The 18,497-nt window shown below is 44.6% G+C and overlaps 1 protein-coding gene across 1 annotated transcript in view; it reads right to left on the bottom strand.

Moving 5' to 3' along the window:
• Positions 1–16,095, bottom strand: part of LOC126234468 (cardioacceleratory peptide receptor-like) — a 311,883-nt gene extending 295,788 nt beyond the window's left edge. Inside the window, exon 1 of the mRNA XM_049943159.1 lies at positions 15,967–16,095. Coding sequence (XP_049799116.1) covers positions 15,967–16,000 — 34 coding nt within the window. The 5' untranslated portion in view covers positions 16,001–16,095. The remainder of the gene's footprint in view (positions 1–15,966) is intronic.
• Between the last annotated feature and the right edge of the window lie 2,402 nt (positions 16,096–18,497).

Here is an 18,497-nt window from a genome sequence, read left to right as displayed (position 1 = left end):
GCGGCCGGCACTTAACTGCTAAGGTCATCAGTCCCTAAGCGGACACACTACTTAACCTAAATTATACCAAGGACAAACACACACACCCATGCCCGAGGGAGGACTCGAACCTCCGCCGGGACCAACCGCACAGTCCATGACTACAGCGCCCGAGACCGCTCGGCTAATCCCGCGCGGCCACTGTATGTTCAGACACACTTGAACTCTGACCAGCAATAAAGTCTGATGTCAGTTCCGCCGCAGTTCTCCGCCTGTCCTGTTTTACCATTCTGCCCAGCCTACGACGTCAGACACCAGTAATGAGGGGCGGCCGGCCAACCCTACAATGTCTGGGCATGGTTTCATCTCGGTTTAACCACGTATTAAAGATAATCGCCACAGCACTCCTCGAACACCCGAATAGTCGTGCAGTTTCCAAAATGCTCATGCCGAGCCGCTGGGCCGTCACAATCTGCCCTCGGTCAAACTCAGATAGATCGCGCGCCTTCCCCATTCTGTACATGGACACAACGCCCACTGATGCTACACGCACCAAGCGTGTGTCTGACTAACACTCATTCCTCACCCGGTGACCATGCTGTCGGTGAACATAATGTTCTGCCTGATCAGTGTATAGTAAAAAGCTTTTTACACTTAAGTGCCAAGGAAACTGGTATAGGTTCAAATGGCTCTTAGCACTATGGGACTTAACTTCTGAGGTCATCAGTCCCCTAGAACTTAGAACTACTTAAACCTAAGTTACCTTAGGACATCACACAAATCCATGCCCGAGGTAGGATTCGAACCTGCGACCGTAGCGGTCGCGCGGTTCCAGACTGTAGCGCCCAGAACCGCTCGGCCACTCCGGCCGGCACTGGTACAGGCATTCGTATTCAAATAAAGATATATGTAAACAGGCGGAGTACGGCGCTGCGGTCGGCAAAGCCTATATAAGACAACAAGTGTCTGGCGCAGTTGTTGGATCGATTACTGTTGCTACACTGATAAGTTATCAAAATTTAAGTGAGTTTGAACGTAGTGTTACAGTAGGCGCACAAGCGTTGGGATACAGCATCTGCGAGGTAGCGATGAACTGGGGATTTTCCTGTACGACCATTTCACGATTGTACCGTGAATATCAGGAATCCGGTAAAACATCAAATCTCTGACATCGGTGCGGCTGGAAAAGGATCCTGCAAGAGCGGGACCTTTGACGACTGAAGAGAATCGTTCAGCGTGACAGAAATGCAACCCTTCCGCCAATTGCTGACTGGTTGGAGACTGGAAGCAGTGCGACTAGGTAACTGCAGTCACATGCGTAGGCTGCCGTTAACACAACACAAACGGTTGCGTTTAGTGTCGAACCGCGGCAAGGAAACATGGACCACTGATGACTGGTGTCGCATTCTGTTCACCGATGAAACACTATTCTGCACTACGCCAGATGACGGTTCTTAGTGCATATGGCACCATTGTGGCGAGAGACCCCATTGTTCTAACAATCACTTATGTGATACTCTTGGCCTCATCTTTTGGGAAGCCACTGAGTAGGACTTAAGGTCACAGGTGGTAGTGATTGAGGGAGCTCTGATGGTACAACGACATCCTACGTCTTCCTGTTTACCTCTCATGCGACGGCATCCTGGTACCATTTTTCAACACGACAATGCTCATTCCGATATGAGACTTGTCTCTTCGAACTGTGCGCATGATGCCGAGGTATTCCAATGGTAAGCAAGATTCCCACTCTTGTCCCCAATAAAATATGTGCGGGACTACGTTGGATGTCGACTCCATTCTTGTGCCATTATCCATGTTATCTAGGACCATCTGCAACAGTTCTGGGGCAACCTGCCTTAGCAGAGGACGTAATGGGTTTATTAAACACTTCCCAACCGAAAGAGTGAATGCATTCCGGCCGGAGGCGTTGCAGCATTATACTGACAAGAGAGCTCATACTGTTAAGTTCATTGTCAGTTTGTCTCTGTTTTATAATCACTAAAATAACATCACATAATCTCCCAAAACGTGGTGGTTCGTTTCGTCTCCTCCTCCCGTTTTGGATGCTTCCCTTCTTTTGCCGCTCAGCATAGTTTCGACACTCTCATCGTCATGTGCAGACTAGTCGAAACTAGTTACAACAAAAAGGAGGTTTTATAGCAGCGTCTTGATGATATACAGCGTAAGACGTAAAACCCCATTTATTTCGTGACCGGTTCAAGATATAAGAACAATGTTTTCAGCAAATGATACTAGGCACAGGGGTACGCTATTTACTTGCATGTTTAATTCTCTTAACCTCTTCATCAACGAAGATGTTAAAGGAAATATGATCTCTTAAAAATGTATCAATATATTTTTAAATCCAGTCCATAGGTCTCAAGAAGTAGTGCAAAATTATCCAAGAAATGTGCTAAAACTGAAAGTCAAGGAGCTCGGGATCGGTTATTGCGATGTAAACACTAGAAGCTAGGGGTTTCATGGTAAGTTCCGCCGTTATATCAAGCATGTGTCGATGTTGCACCACCCCACCCCCACCCCTTCAAAAATTATGAGCAATCTCAGTTGTTTCCGGATCACTTTCAAATATCGTCGATTGGTTTTGAACGGCTCCAAATAGTTGCAACCTGTACACGAAGGCGAAAAACTGCTGTCGTTCCAAAGGGATGCGATTATGTTCAGTGGGGGTGCAGCCCCTCCCCCCCCCCCCCCACCAGTGTCCTTAGAGAATGGTTGGAACGTCCGGGGGAGTCAGTAGTGTCAATGGTTGTCAAGAACGTTTCCCTGATGCTCATCGCACTGAGAGCTGTCGTCTTAGAAATGTGCCGGAATGAACGCCCCAAGGAAAGGGCTGGTTTCACTGGTGCACTTCATGCCATCCCATGTTGCGTTTTCGTGTCGATTGTGAGCTGTGGTGTGTCTGAAATATTTTCCTCGCCCACCCGTAAGAAAACCAGGTGATTTCAACGCTGGGGCGTCGTGATTCTGACCTCCATCGCAGAGGCATCAAAATAAGGGGTTAAATATGGGTAAGAGGGGACGTGACGACCTTCCCATCAAGCGCCACGACCACAGCGCCGTTGAGAAGAATTGTGGTGAGATTTGGTGGCAATGCGACACCATTAACCCAACTTACACGTCACATGAATTTCTGAACTCTGGCCTTTTTTCTGCACCTGTTCACACCTTGCTGTTCGAAGGTTCGTCGATCCCGTGGGTGACGTCACAAGGCGCCACGCTGTTTCACCGTCACAGAGGAAGGTGTAGGCACTTATGAGCCATATTTCAAACTTACACTTTGCAGTGGGGTTCCGAGAAAGTGATCCTGTAATTTTGTTGCGCAGTGTAGTTTTATTTCATGAAAATAGGTCTTTCTTCTTGCTGCAAAAAATGACGAACTCAGGCGTTGCAGACAGCTTGGCGGTATTTACACCGCAACAGCTGATACCGTAAGAGTTTCTTTTCAAGCTGAACACATTTCTCGTTGACTTTCGTGAAAAGTATCAACGGTAATATTAAGGATGTTATACACTTCTGGCCATTAAAATTGCTGTAAGAAGAAATGCAGATGATAAACGGGTATTCATTGAACAAATATATTATACTAGGACTGACATGTGATTACATTTTCACGAAATTTGGGTGCATAGATCCTGAGAAATCAGTACCCAGAACAACCACCACTGGCCGTCGTAACGGCCATGATGCGCCTGGGCATTGAGTCAAACAGAGCTCGGATGGCGTGTACAGGCGTGCCCATGCAGCTTCAACACGATACCACAGTTCATAAAAAGTAGTGCTCGGCCACCATTGACCAGACGTTTTCTATTGGTGAGAGATCTGGAGAATGTGGTGGCTTGGGCAGCAGTGAAACAATTTTTGTATCCAGAAAGGCCCGTACAGGACCTGCAACATGCGGTCGTGCATTATCCTGCTGAAATGTAGGGTTTCGCAGGGACTGAATGAAATGTACTGCCATGGGTCAATACGAAGAAGAGGTGACCGAGACGTGTAACCAATGGCACCCCATACCATCACACCAGGTGATACGCCAGTATGGCGATGACGAATACACGCTTCAAAAATGGCTCTGAGCGCTATGGCACTTAACTTCTAAGGTCATCAGTGCCCTAGAACTTAGAACCTAACTAACTTAAGGACATCACACACATCCATGCCCGAGGCAGGATTCGAACGTGCGACCGTAGCGGTCGCGCGGCTCCAGACTGCAGCGCCTAGAACCGCTCGGCCACCCCGGCCGGCTACACGCTTCCAATGTGCGTTCACCGCGATGTCGCCAAACACGGATGCGACCATCATAATGCTGTGAACAGAACCTGGATTCATCTGAAAAAATGACGTTTTGCCATTCGTGCACCCAGGCTCGTAGTTGAGTACACCATCGCAGGCGCTCCTGTCTGTGATGCAGCGTCAAGGGTAACCGCAGCCATGGTCTCCGAGCTGATAGTCCATGCTGCTTGCTGCAAACGTCGTCAAATTTTTTCTTGCAGATGGTTCTTGTCTTGCAAACGTCCCCATCTGTTGACTCAGGGATCGAGACGTGGCTGCACGATCCGTTACAGCCATGCGGATAAGATGCCTGTCATCTCGACTGCTAGTCATACGAGGCCGTTGGGATCCAGCACGGCGTTCCGTATTACCCTCCTGAACCCACCGATTCAATATTCTGCTAACAGTCATTGGATCTCGACCAACGCGAGCAGCAATGTCGCGAGATAAACCGCAATCACGCCCGGGTTCCCGGGTTCGATTCCCGGCGGGGTCAGGGATTTTCTCTGCCTCGTGATGGCTGGGTGTTGTGTGATGTCCTTAGGTTAGTTAGGTTTAAGTAGTTCTAAGTTCTAGGGGACTGATGACCATAGATGTTAAGTCCCATAGTGCTCAGAGCCATTTGAACCATTTTTTTGAAACCGCAATCGCGATAGGCCACAATCCGACCTTTATCAAAGTCGGAAACGTGATGGTACGCATTTCTCCTCCTTACCCGAGGCATCTCAACAACGTTTCACCAGGCAACGCCGGTCAACTGCTGTTTGTGTATGAGAAATCGGTTTGCAACTTTCCTCATGTCAGCACGTTGTAGGTGTCGCTACAGGCGCCAACCTTATGTGAACGCTCTGAAAAGCTAACCTTTGCATATCACAGTATCTTCTTCTCGTCGGTTAAATTTGGCGTCTGTAGTACGTCATCTTCGTGGTGTAGCAATTTTAATGGCCAGTGGTATACACTGGTACTCATCTTTTCGAGAGCTTTAGCATGCCGTTTAGCTTCACCTGTAATATTAAGGAGTGTTATACATCTGTACTCGTTTCTTGAGATCTTTAGCATGCTGCTAATAAAATTAGATCCTTCCGTTGAAAAAATATTTGCTTCAATAACTCGCTTGATATAAAAGTGACGTGTGTTATACGCGGAACCAAAATTACTTGTCCCTCTGAATACTTCTTTCCGGAAACATCGTTCTGGAAGCGTTGGCAAAATATAAGAGATGTTAACGTCTTACGTGGCTCTCACGGCACATGGAAATGTCGTACGAACGTTCTTCGCATGTATTCGTGTTGAGCCTATTTCCATTACACGCGCTATAAATAATTTTAATAACGAAATTTTACATGTGACAGACGCGAATCAATTTGAACGTCATGTCACTTGTTTTATTTAGACTGTAAGCGACTTCCCATCAAGACACACGTGCTATCGACAGCTGCAGCGACACGACCCCTGCAGCGCAGACAGCCTCAATAAAACGAGCCCGGCTGATGTTTAGCAGCGCGCGAGCCTTTGATGTCGCGGGCGTAAAGGGACAGGAAGCGCCGTGTCGGCTGCAGCGTTGGTGGCGGAGGAGGCGGAGGAGGAGGAGGAGGAGGCAGCGGTGCCCGCGTCGGCCTCCTGCTGCTTGCTGCCCAGGGACGCGACTGCGCAAGCGCCGGGGGCGATGGCAACAGCCTGGCCTCGCCCTCGTCTGGGACTCACCGTATTCCGCACGTCACTGTGGTAATGTCTGCTCAGTCAGATGACACTTACGGCCGGAAATGGACAGCGTGTAATTAGCGTCACCCAGTGGCCAAGTCCTGTCGTGGTATGTAGGCAGCGGTAGACGTGCTGGTAACTGAATGGAATTCCGCCGGCCGCAGGAATTTTTATTACAGAAATTTGGCCGGCAGTGGGAAAACTCCCACAGAGCACTTAAGATTAAATGCCGTTTCCGCTGCACTGTTCTATGTGGGCATTCTGTCATTCGTCCGTTGCAAGGAAAAGAAAAGGTCGTGGCGCTGCATTTACACATAGCGTCATAGATATAGAACCTCAACATAATGACATTTTCACTCTGCAGCGGAGTGTGCGCTTATATGAAACTTCCTGGCAGATTAAACCCGTGTGCCAGACCGAGGCTCGAACTCGGGACCTTTGCCTATTGCTGGCAAGTGCTCTACCATCTGACCTACCCAAGCACGACTCACGCCCCGTCCTCACAGCTTTACTTCCGCAAGTAACGTGATAAATATTTCAACCCTATGACGAACCCACCATAACGTTAGCCTACGTGTATTTTTCTAAGTAATTATGCAGTAATACATACAGAAAATTTTTATTCAAACTCAGATAGTAGGTGTTATAAAGAAGAAAAAGTGAAGAAGTCGTGTTTCGTCAGTAACTGTGAACAGTACAGTGACAGGGTTGATCTCATGAGATTCCACAAACCAAAAACGTCAACGGAAGTTCACGTATACATGTCGATGTAACACTCAGAAGATGAAGAAATAGAAAAAGTATGTGAAGATACTGATCAAGTAACTCATTATATAAAGTGATATGAAAATCTGATAATCGTGGAGGATTGGAACGCGGCTGTAGCTGCAGTAATAGAAGAAAAGATTACGGAAGAATACGGGGTAGGCAGTAAGAATGAGAGAGGAGACTAATTGAGTTCTGCAATAAATTTCGGATGGCAACAGCAAATACTGTTCTCAACAATCACAATATGAGGAGGTATATTTGGAAAAGATCCGGAGACACGGAAAGATATTAGCTTAGATCATAGCCTGACAGAGATTTACAAATCAGATATTGAATTTTTGGGCATACCCAGGAGAAGATATAGACCCAGATCATAATTTAATAATGAAGAAGAAGAGAATCTTCCGAAAGAATCATTGTGAAGGCAATGGGATACTGAAGTCCTGAGGAAAGATGAGAAGATTTCAGGACGTGGATATTGGGATAAGGAAGTCACAGAAGGCAGTCCAGTTGAAAAGAAGTGAACACCTCAGGCATAGGTACAAGGAAGGTAGCACCGAAGGGACCTTGGGTATCAGAAGAAATATTCAATTGATCAACGAAAGGAAAACTACAAAAACATTTGGGGAAAGACAGGAATACAACAAATGCTACTCTAAAATGAAGAGGTTGACGAAGGTGAGAAATTTGTGGCGGAACGTATCAAACTCGTCAAAAGACTGAAGACTCAAATAATAATAATAATAATAATAATAATAATGTACTTCTAATTGTCTGACGTAATGACCATGAGTCAAGGCACTAAAATTACTCGTCATATTTGACTTAGTTGCTGCGTTCTCATAGAAAGATAAAACTCTGTTTCGACAAGTAAACAGTTAAACGTTGGCCTCATAAAAACCTGGTCTATTTCGTGCTTCTCGGTGGAAGTTGGAAAATAACACTGCAATATTTGTTGATAGAGAATGGGCACACTATCATGTATGGATTGGATTACGGTTTTTTTAAAAAAAAAAAGAAATGCAGAAACGCAATGGAACATGGCGAGCAAACGTACTGTAAAGGCACGCTATGAAGGAACACAAAAGTGGATCACAAAAACAGCACTGAGAAAATTTAATTAGCCATCAATCTTATTTAAAACGAATAACTGTATGCCCGTTGATTCTCTTAAGGCCAATGAGCTTAGCTGTTAGTGTACATCAAGAAACCATTTTTAAACGAGGTTCCTTAATAATGTGTCACGCCGGCCGGCAGGGACTCTCAGTAGCTGAAAAAACTAGTGCACCATCTCATATGTTGTTCAAATTTCAGATAAGATTCCAAAAATGTTACAGTCTCGCAAACACGTACCAATAGCATACAAAAATTTTTATTCAATAGTGGAGAGAAATTGCAACCTTTCGCACAGAATGGTGTGTAAAATCACATAATGCCCTGTAGAAAAGTGATTGTTGGTCAGTCATGCAGAGCCATGGCGGTTAAGTTATTTGAACATGAGAATATCTGCAGATTAAAAATGACAGATTCAACCTTCGCAGAACATCTTTCAAACCAAAACACCCATAAGTTACAGATCGTTAAACTCTATATTCTGTTAAGGAAAGCAGAAAGATGAACCTACTGAAAATATTGGAAATGAAGGAACATATGACATAGAACCCCATCTTAGTTTTATATGACCAGTCTTCCATCTCCCTCCCCCCTCCCCCACCTCACTGTTACATTAACTTTTAGTTATATAAATATTAGATTAAAACATAAAATGAAATTTTATTTTGCATCTGTTGTTAAATGTATCTCCACATAAAAAACTGTTTTCCAGTTTTAGTTAGATATAATAATTTCTCTGTGACGTAAACCTCTAAACATTATATATATATATATATATATATATATATATATTTCTGCATCTTTTGTGTCTTCTTTATATATAATGCCTGTGTAAGTAGCACATAATTTTATCTGTGTTTGCAAAATTCATTTGCCACCTGACTATGCCTCCAAAAGTCGAATGTCGCTTCGTGTCCTAATAACTATAGCTTTGCAGAACGTTACGAAATCTTCCTTATTTATTATTTTGGTCATGTCCAGTCAAGCATGGGCGGATAATTCAGTTAATGTAGTAAAAAAGACAAGAATGGACAAAACGTATAACTTGTAATACGTAAACTTTTCTTAATAATGATTCTAAGCGTAAAGGCAATAAGTCCCATGTTTTCCATAGTGAATCTACCTCGCAGCGCCCTTGATCCAGCCGGCTTCGATGTAAGGCGGATTCACCTTCAAAACGCTTCTGGCATAATTCACCTACGAGCTTTCGTCCAGCTCGTATCGTGTATCGTGTACCACTGTCTATAGACTCAGTCTAAACTTAACCGATTTACCAAGCTGTGCTACGCCGTCAACTCCTGTGTAGGACTCGAGGAACCACCTATGGAGACGTTGGCAGTGATGCACGAAACTTCAGGAACTGATTGTTTGATTTAGAGCTCAAAGACTTTCGAGAGGATGTGGAGCACGAACCCACGCAAGATCGCCGGCTACGAGCTGTATGAGGAGACTGTGCAAGGTGTGTGGTGATGCAACAACACCCGTCATTGAAGACGTTACAACCTGTGCCAAGGTGGCCAAGCTAAATGACAGTTTCCGGGGCTGCGGTATTGCTGAAGCAGCGTGGTTCAGGGCCCGAGTCACACGAAGCAGTGAGCTGAATTACTTCATGCCGGAGCCCTGTCACAACAACGTCGGGCAGAGACTACAAACACTCACCGTTTCAACCCTAACAGTATCTTAAACTACTGCCGACGCCGAGTCATACTCTACGTTAATTGACAGTACTATGTGGGCCAATCAACTTCGTCTATTTAACTTCTCACGGCTGGAGATCACGGTCAGTTAGAACTTTTCAAAATCATCATTTTCGACAATGACTGCAGAAACTATTTATTTCACAGGCACCAATTATTTCCTTTAACATGCAGGCAGTGCACAAAAACATTGGTTTATTGGGATTTTCGCCAAAGAGATTGAGATTGTTATAAGGCTCAGACATGACAATGACATGAGTACATGCGAACGATTGTTGAAGTCTGACATGTGCTAAAGCACAGTCATTTGCAACCCACAACTTGATAGTGGCCGTAAGGTCGAAACTGCAGTTGTGAAAATAAATACATTCTACGATGAATGGCGAAAATAACTTCTTTTAAAAAGCTTCATCTTTGTGTAGAAGCCTCATCTGCTAACTGCATGTCTATGAACCGCTCACAGATCTGATGCTTCTGGGGCTCGAGACGGAACCAACGAGAAGGTGTGCCCGTCCAGTCTCTGTGCATCTTCAGGGTTTCCAAGGTTCAGAATCCGCGCACCAGCTGCCGAGCAATTTACCGAAGACAACGGAATCTCGGTGCCCAGCACACATGCACCTGGTTCCTGACATGAGACTCATACCTGCAAGGCTACCACTCGCCACTCCTGCTTGGTGACGACATGCTGACACTGCCAAGCAAGATGCCGTGTGTTTTCCTGCTGTAGCCAATGCTGTCTGGGAGGGGCAACGCACGCCAAAGAGTCGCACCAGGGTTTCACTGAATAAAGAGTGTATTTGCTAAATGAGCTTCTCGTTCTACGTCCGCCCTATTGTTGGTGCTACACGACTCATCGGCCTGCACACGACCATCCTGGCAGTTAATAGAGTCCTCAGCCTCGATCCCAGTACAGTGTGTTGCGTTGAACTCAGACAGGTGGTTAAGTGCACGAATAATCACAGACTCGTAGAAATTGATAAAAGACTGGGCAAAGAGTCAGCCGGGTTGAAAACTGCATCACTACAATGCATCAAACCACACCTGCTTCCTGGTCAGCGACTACCTGCCGGCCGGCCGGTGTGGCCGTGCGGTTCTAGGCGTTACAGTCTGGAGCCGAGCGACTGCTACGGTCGCAGGTTCGAATCCTGCCTCGGGCATGGATGTGTTTCATGTCCTTAGGTTAGTTAGGTTTAATCAGTTCCAAGTTCTAGGTGACTGATGACCTCAGAAGTTAAGTCGCATAGTGCTCAGAGCCATTTGAAATTTGAACTACCTGCCGCTAAACGGTATGAGAACACTTAACTAAGCCACCGGCTCCAGCGGTCTTTTTCCTGTTTCCCCGAATGAATGCAGCTCTCTCATGACAACGACCTGTGGTTGTAGCAGAGGTGAAAGAGGCTAAGATGCGCTGCTCGAAAGATATTGTGAAAAAAAAAGAAACAACTGAAACCTCCTTCTAAACTAGGGAAACACTTGACAGACGTGTGTCGCCATCGAAGGGTCCTATGTCGAAGAATTGTAATTATTTATAGCGATGTATTCGACGCAATTCTGCCAGAATTTTGACCCTTCACTATTTATACAAATACTGTCTCCAAACATACAATGTTATCACAAAGATCTGTTATTTAGAAGTGCGGTTAAAGGCGCTGCAATCTGGAACCGCAAGACCGCTACGGTCGCAGGTTCGAATCCTGCCTCGGGCATGGATGTTTGTGATGTCCTTAGGTTAGTTAGGTTTAACTAGTTCTAAGTTCTAGGGGACTGATGACCTCAGCAGTTGAGTCCCATAGTGCTCAGAGCCATTTTTTTGTTATTTAGAAAGTCTTAAAAGTACTGCACCACCATGTGCAAATAATCCGGAACGGTATAATCACTTTTAAATCGATACTGTTGACTATTTGTTTTACCTGGTAAAAATTTTTCTATAGTCAACATTTTCGACAACCGGTTTCAATAACTTTGTCGTCATCTTCTGGTCTTCAAATACATACGAGAGCTGTTCAATAAAGAATGATCATAATTTTTTTTTGAAAACATATCTTCACCCATCCTCATAATTTTGATGGTTCTCAAAGTAGTCTCCCATGAATGCGATGCACTTGTCCCAGCGTTTCTGCCAGTCTTCAAATACATGCTGGAAACCATTTTTTGAGAGGTCCTTCAAAATCGCCTCCGCAACCTTCACCAATGCTTTTGATGATTGGCAATGCCTCCCACAAAGGCGTTTCTTCATCTTAGAGAATAGAAAAAAGTCACATGAGGCTAAATCTGGACTATAGAGAGGATTTTTGCAAGATACTCAGCAACAACATTAGCAATATGCGACTGAGCATTACCGTGGTGCAACATACAGCTTGCTTCACGGAAATGTGGTCTTTTGCACCTGACAAGGACTTGCAATGTTTTCAGAACGTCCCTGTAGTATTGTCCAGTTACTGATGTTTGTGCAGGTACAACATTCTGAATACCATTCCATGGATATCAAAGAATGAGATAACCATAACTTTCCCAGCAGATGCAACCACTTTTGTCTCCCCTCTTTAAACATTTTAAGCCACCTTCGAGCTGTGCTTTAGGGAAGAACAGACTCTCATAGGCCTCCTATAACATTTATAGACCTCAGCTGAAGATTTGTTGAGACGAAAGCAGAATTTTAAAGCCGCATATTGTACCTTTCGCGTTACCTCCATTGCAGCGGTGGACAATACTGAACATGTCTGACCTTGCCTGCCTCTCAAAGGCGGGAACCAGGAGTCTCAACAATGAAACTACAACGGCGTATTTGTTGCACATTACGCTAACAGAATATAATAAGATTAAATTTTAGCGTGAGAAGTTATGACCATAAAAAATTATGATCATTCTTTATTGAACAGCCCTCGTATATACAGGGTGGTCCATTGGTCGTGACCGGGCCAAATATCTCACGAAATAAGCGTCGAACGAAAAAACTACAAAGAACGAAACTCGTCTGGCTTGGAGCGGGAAACCAGATGACGCTATGGTTGGCCCGCTCGATGGCGCTGCCATACGTCAAACGGATATTGTTGTGTCTAGACCATACAGCCCAGACACAATGCTGTAGCCGATAGGGCACGCAAGGCTAACGCAGACGGGCGTGAAGTCTGGAACATGAGACTTATAAATGCACTAAAGAAAAATACGTAGCCTTTTTAATACTTAACTTTATTCTCTTGTTGGAATACATCTCTCCTGCATACTCGTAAGCTATTGGCACTGATACAAATGGCGCCTTGCTAGGTGGTCGCCATTTAACTTAGCAGAGGGCTATTCTACTGTCTATCTCTCGGCAAATGAGAGCAAGGCTTAGCACGTCCAATCGCTAGCTATGTTGTCCGTACAACTGGGGACGAGGTCTCCTCAGTCTCTCGAGACCTGCCTTGTGGTGGCGCTAGGTTTGCGATCCCACAGTGGCGACACGCGGGTCCGACATGTACTACAGGACCGCGGCCGATTTAAGTTACCACCTAGTAAGTGTGGTGTCTAGCGGTGACACCACAGATATCAACTGCGTTTTTTAAAATAGGAACCCCGAATTTTTATTACATATTCGTGTAGTAGGTAAAGAAATATGAATGTTTTAGTAGGACCACTTTTTTCGCTTTGTGATAGATGGCGTTATAATAGGCACAAACATATAGCTCACAATTTTAGACGAACAGTTGGTAACAGGTAGGTTCTTTAAATTAAATTACAGAGCTTAGGCACATTTGAACATTTTATTTCGGTTGCTCGAATGTGATATATGTACCTTTGGAAACTTATCATTTCTGAGAACGCATGCTGTTACAGCGTGATTACCTGTAAATACTACATTAATGCAATAAATGCTCAAAATGATGTCCGTCAACCTCAATGCATTTGGCAATACGTGTAACGGCATTTCTCTCAACAGCGAGTAGTTCGCCTTCCGTAATGTTCGCACATGCATTGACAATGCGCTGACGCGTGTTGTCAAGCGTTGTCGGTGGATCACGATAGCAAATATCCTTCAAATCCGGGGACGTCAGATCCGGTGAACGTGCGGGCCATGGTATGGTGCTTCGACGGCCAGTCCACCTGTCATGAAATATGCTATTGAATACCGCTTCAACCGCACGCTAGCTATGTGCCGGACATCCATCATGTTGGAAGTACATCGCCATTCTGTCATGCAGTGAAACATCTTGTAGTAACATCGGTAGAACATTACGTAGGAATGCATACATTGAACCATTTAGATTGCCATATATACAATGGTGGCCAATTATCCTTCCTCCCATAATGCCGCACCATACATTAACCCGCCAAGGTTGCTGATGTTCCATTTGTCGCAGCCATCGTCGATTTTCCGTTGCCCAATAGTGCATATTATGCGGGTTTACGTTACCGCTGTTGTTGAATGACGCTACGTCGCTAAATAGAACGCGTGCAAAAAATCTGTCGTCGTCCCGTAATTTCTCTTGTGCCCGGTGGCAGAACTGTACACGACGTTCATAGTCGTCGCCATGCAATTCATGGTGCATACAAATATGGTACGGGTGTAAACGATGTTGATGTAGCATTCTCAACACCGACGTTTTTGAGATTCCCGATTCTCGCGCAATTTGTCTGCTACTGATGTGTGGATTAGCCGCGGCAGCAGCTAAAACTTCTACTTGGGCATCATCATTTGTTGCAGGTCGTGGTTGACGTTTGACATGTGGCTGAACACTTACTGTTCCCTTAAATATCGTAACTATCCGGCGAACGGTCCGGACACTTGGATGATGTCGTCCAGGATACCGAGCAGCATACATAGCACACGCTCGTTGGGCATTTTGATAACAGTAGCCATACATCAACACGGTATCGACCTTTTCCGCAATTGGTAAACGGTCCATTTTACACGGGTATGTATCACGATGCAAATACCGTCCGCACTGGCGGAATATTATGTGATACCACGTACTTATACGTTTGTGACTATTACAGCGGCAGCTATAACAAAGCGAAGAAAGTGGTCCAACTAAAACATTCATATTTCTTTACGTACTACACGAATATTTAATAAAAATGGGGGTTCCTACTTTAAAAAAAAAAACGCAGTTAATATCCGTTTGACCTATGGCAGCGCCATCTAGCGGGCCAACCATAGCGCCATCTGGTTTCCCCCTTCAAGCTGGACGAATTTCGTCCTCTGTAGTTTTTTTCGTTTGATGCTTATTTCGTGAGATATTTGGCCCTGTCACTATCAATGGACCACCCTGTGTACGAGGGCTGTTCAATAAAGAATGATCATAATTTTTTTTGACGACGTACTTTTACTCACCCTCCTAATTCTGATGGTTCTTCTCAAAATAGTCTCCCACGAATGTGATGCACTTGTTCCAGCGTTTCTGCCAGACTTCAAATACACGCTGGAAACCAGTTTTTGAGAGGACTTTCAAAATCGCCTCCGGAGCCTTCACCAATGCGTCTGATGATTCATATTGCCTTCCAACAAGGCGTTCCTTCATGTTAGGGAATAGAAAAATGTCACATGGGGCTAAATCCGGACTATAGGGAGGGTGAGGGATGCACTTCACGTTGATTTTTGCAAGATATTCAGCAACAACATTAGCAACATGCAGCCGAGCATTATCGTGATGCAACATACAGCCTTCTTCACGGAAATGTGGTCTTTTGCACCTGATAATGTGCAAAAGGACGACGCTGTAGTATTGTCCAGTTACTGATGTTTGTACAGATGAAACATGCTGATATACCATTCCAAGAATATCAAAGAATGAGATGACCATAACTTTCCCAGAAGGTGCAACCAATTTTTTCTCCCCTCTTTAAACATTTTAAACCACTTTCGAGCTGTGCTTTAGGGAAGAACAGACTCTCTATAGACCTCCTTAACATTGAATAGGCCTCAGCTGAAGATTTGTTGAGACGAAAGCAGAATTTTAAAGCCGCATATTCCCCGCGTGTTACCTCCATTGCAGCGGTAGGTGATACTGAACATGTCTGACCTGCCTGCCTCTCACAGGCGGGAATCAGGAGTCTCAACAATGAAACTACTACGGCGTGTTTGTTGCACATTAAGCTAACAGAATGTCACAAGATTAAATTTTTGCGCGAGAAATTGACCATAAAAAAATTGTGATCGTTCTTTATTGAACAGCCCTCGTATATACAAAAAAAAATTAAGCCTGAAAGATAACAGCAAAGTTTGCCGAAACGGTAATTTGCAATATTGTCTACAGAAAGCTTTTAGCAAGCAAAACAGTTCGCTCCTTCTCGTCAATCTTTATTTTACTTGACACTGCATCTGTGGGGCACCTGGGAGAGCAGTGCCGGCGGCGGTTGCTCGCTATGTGGGCAAGCCGCCTATGGGTACAAGTTGACAAATGCTGCGGGTTGAGCAGAGGCGGCGCCGAGCACTGACCTGCGAGCGCGAGCTGCACGATGAAGAAGTTCATGCGCGACTTGCGGCGCTTGCCCGTCAGCAGCGTGACGAGCACGGCGGCGTTGCCCACCACGATCAGCGTGAACAGCGACCACAGCACGGCGAACTGCTCCGTCTGCAACGGCAAGCCGAGCCAACGCGTCACCACCTGCGTGCTGTCCTTCTAAATGGGTGATAACACTGCAGATAAGTATATTGGCGTGCTAAATTTTCGCATGATGTGTCAGTGTCAAGTAAAGAAGCTCGATGAAATTTGGGACATACATGCCATAAACTGCTACAATGTACAGTAGAGTCTCGATTATCCGACCTAAACCGTCCGCGGCAAGGTCGGATAAGCGGGAAGGTCGGATAACACGGAAAATAATAACAAAAAACACACACAAAAATTAAACTAAAGTAGGCCAAATGAGTTAAACAATTAATACAATACAAATATTTTTTTTATTTTATTTATTTATTTATTTATTTATTTATTTATTTGCCGCTTACGTAGTGTCTTACGAAGTAAAACCTCGGCAGACGATGTTTCCTCCGGTTGCTCTACATATTTTAAAGTAGTTTCTAAGGCCTTGTGTCCTTTGTGAGAAATGTTGGGCGCACTTTCCTCCACTACATCCGCTTCTTCGTCTTCTCCTTTTTCGTTTACCATGTTCGCTATTTCTTCATCTGTCACTTCAAATTCTTCATCTTGGACAATCCATTCATTTATGGCCGGCCGGTGTGGCCGGGCGGTTTAAGGCGCTTCAGTCTGGAACCGAGCGACCGCTACGGTCGCAGGTTCGAATCCAGCCTCGGGCAAGGATGTGTGTGATGTCCTTAGGTTAGTTAGGTTTAAGTAGTTCGAAGTTCTAGGGGACTGACGACCACAGATGTTGAGTCCCATAGTGCTCAGAGCCATTTGAAACATTCATTTATGTCTTCTTCTGTGGCGTCACCACATCCCGGAACTTTTAGTAACAATGAAAGCAGTGTAGTATTTTCTGGTTCGGTCTGCTGCTGTAGATTTTCATCATCAGGAGAATTTTCTTGAGTTTCCTGTAGCAAAATTTTCCAGGATTTTGCAATTGTATTTGCTCCAACACTCTCTCAAGATTTGGCCACGTCATAAGCTACGTCTTTCAAATTAATAGGGCGCAAGTGCTCTAGCATGTCTTCTCCCTTGTCCGTAGCATTAGTTAAAGAGGAAAGCAAGTTTCTCTTCAATGTCTGTAAGGTCCCTTGGTCGATAGGGTGCCAAAAAGGATGTGACATTTGGAGGCAAAAATATGGCCTTCATATCTTGATCTTGAAGTTGATCTTCATTAGGAAGACAAGTGGCATTGTCTAGGAGCAACAGTGCTTTGCGGGGCCAGTTGTTGACTTTCAAAAACCTTTCAATTTGTGGCACTAACTCGTTAAAAAAACATTCTTTAAAAACGTCTGAGCTCATCCAAGCAGTTTTTGGTTGTAATATTTCACCGGTTAAGCATTTTTTGATCCATTTTTAAATGCTCTCGGTTGTTTTGGCTGACCTATCATGGACAGTTTCATTTCCAAATTTGCTGTGGCGTTACTGCATGCAAGAATTGTCACTCTTTCTTTGCTACGTTTGCAGCCTGGCGCTGCCTTTTCGGCCTTTGACGCTAATGTTTTTTCCGGCAACTTTTAGTAATTGTGACCAGTCTCGCCGCAGTTAAAAATTTGATCACCTGTTAAGTTTTCCATGTCCAATACCTTGTGAAGTTTATTCCTAAACAACTGAACGCTTCAAAATTTGCTGAAAGCTTTTCACCACAGACATTACGTTGCCGAATTCCGTATCTTCTCTTCCATTTATCGACCCAGCCTACACTAGCTGCTGGCTGTGGAATTAGGTTCATCTTCGTTTAGTTCGTTACGAAACTTTGAGGCTTTTTCCTGCAAAATAGGTACCGACATGGGTACACCTTTAACTCTATGTTGAGTAAACCATAGGAACAAAGCTTCACTTACTTTATCATAATCACCTTTTCTCATGGTTTTCCGATCTTCCAAAACAGACGAGGTTGCTCGCTGAGAACACCTCAATTTCATTGTGGTTCCTTTTCCAGTCTCCAACTGTTGTTTTCCCGACGTTATAATCTTGTGCCACTTTTAATAAAGTTTCACCATTGTCTATTCTTTTTAAAGCTTTAAGTTTTTCTTCCATTGAAGCGACCATCTTTTTCCGGTTTGAAGCCATCACCACAAATTTTTACAATAAACAGAGTGCAACACGTCCACTCCAGTAAAGATCTAAGTTAGCGATGAGGAGTGAGGAGTAGCAGACGGCGACAACGAACTGAGTATCAACAAACAACATTTCAGTCATTGACCTGTCGTCGGCTGGCGCACGGCCGGCGCGGTCAAAGGGTCGGATAACACAGAAGGTCGCATAACCGAAGATCGGATAATCGAGACTCCACTATAGTATAGAAGGTGATTAGAAGAAATACGCAATGAGACGAACAAAAATGTCGCTTTTATTCAAAGACAAGATTGACGTCTGT

The sequence above is a fragment of the Schistocerca nitens genome, chromosome 2, assembly GCF_023898315.1.
Source record: "Schistocerca nitens isolate TAMUIC-IGC-003100 chromosome 2, iqSchNite1.1, whole genome shotgun sequence".
NCBI classification, from domain to species: domain Eukaryota; kingdom Metazoa; phylum Arthropoda; class Insecta; order Orthoptera; family Acrididae; genus Schistocerca; species Schistocerca nitens.
The sequence above is the reverse complement of the archived record's forward strand: the minus strand, read 5'-3'. Positions and strand labels throughout refer to the sequence as shown.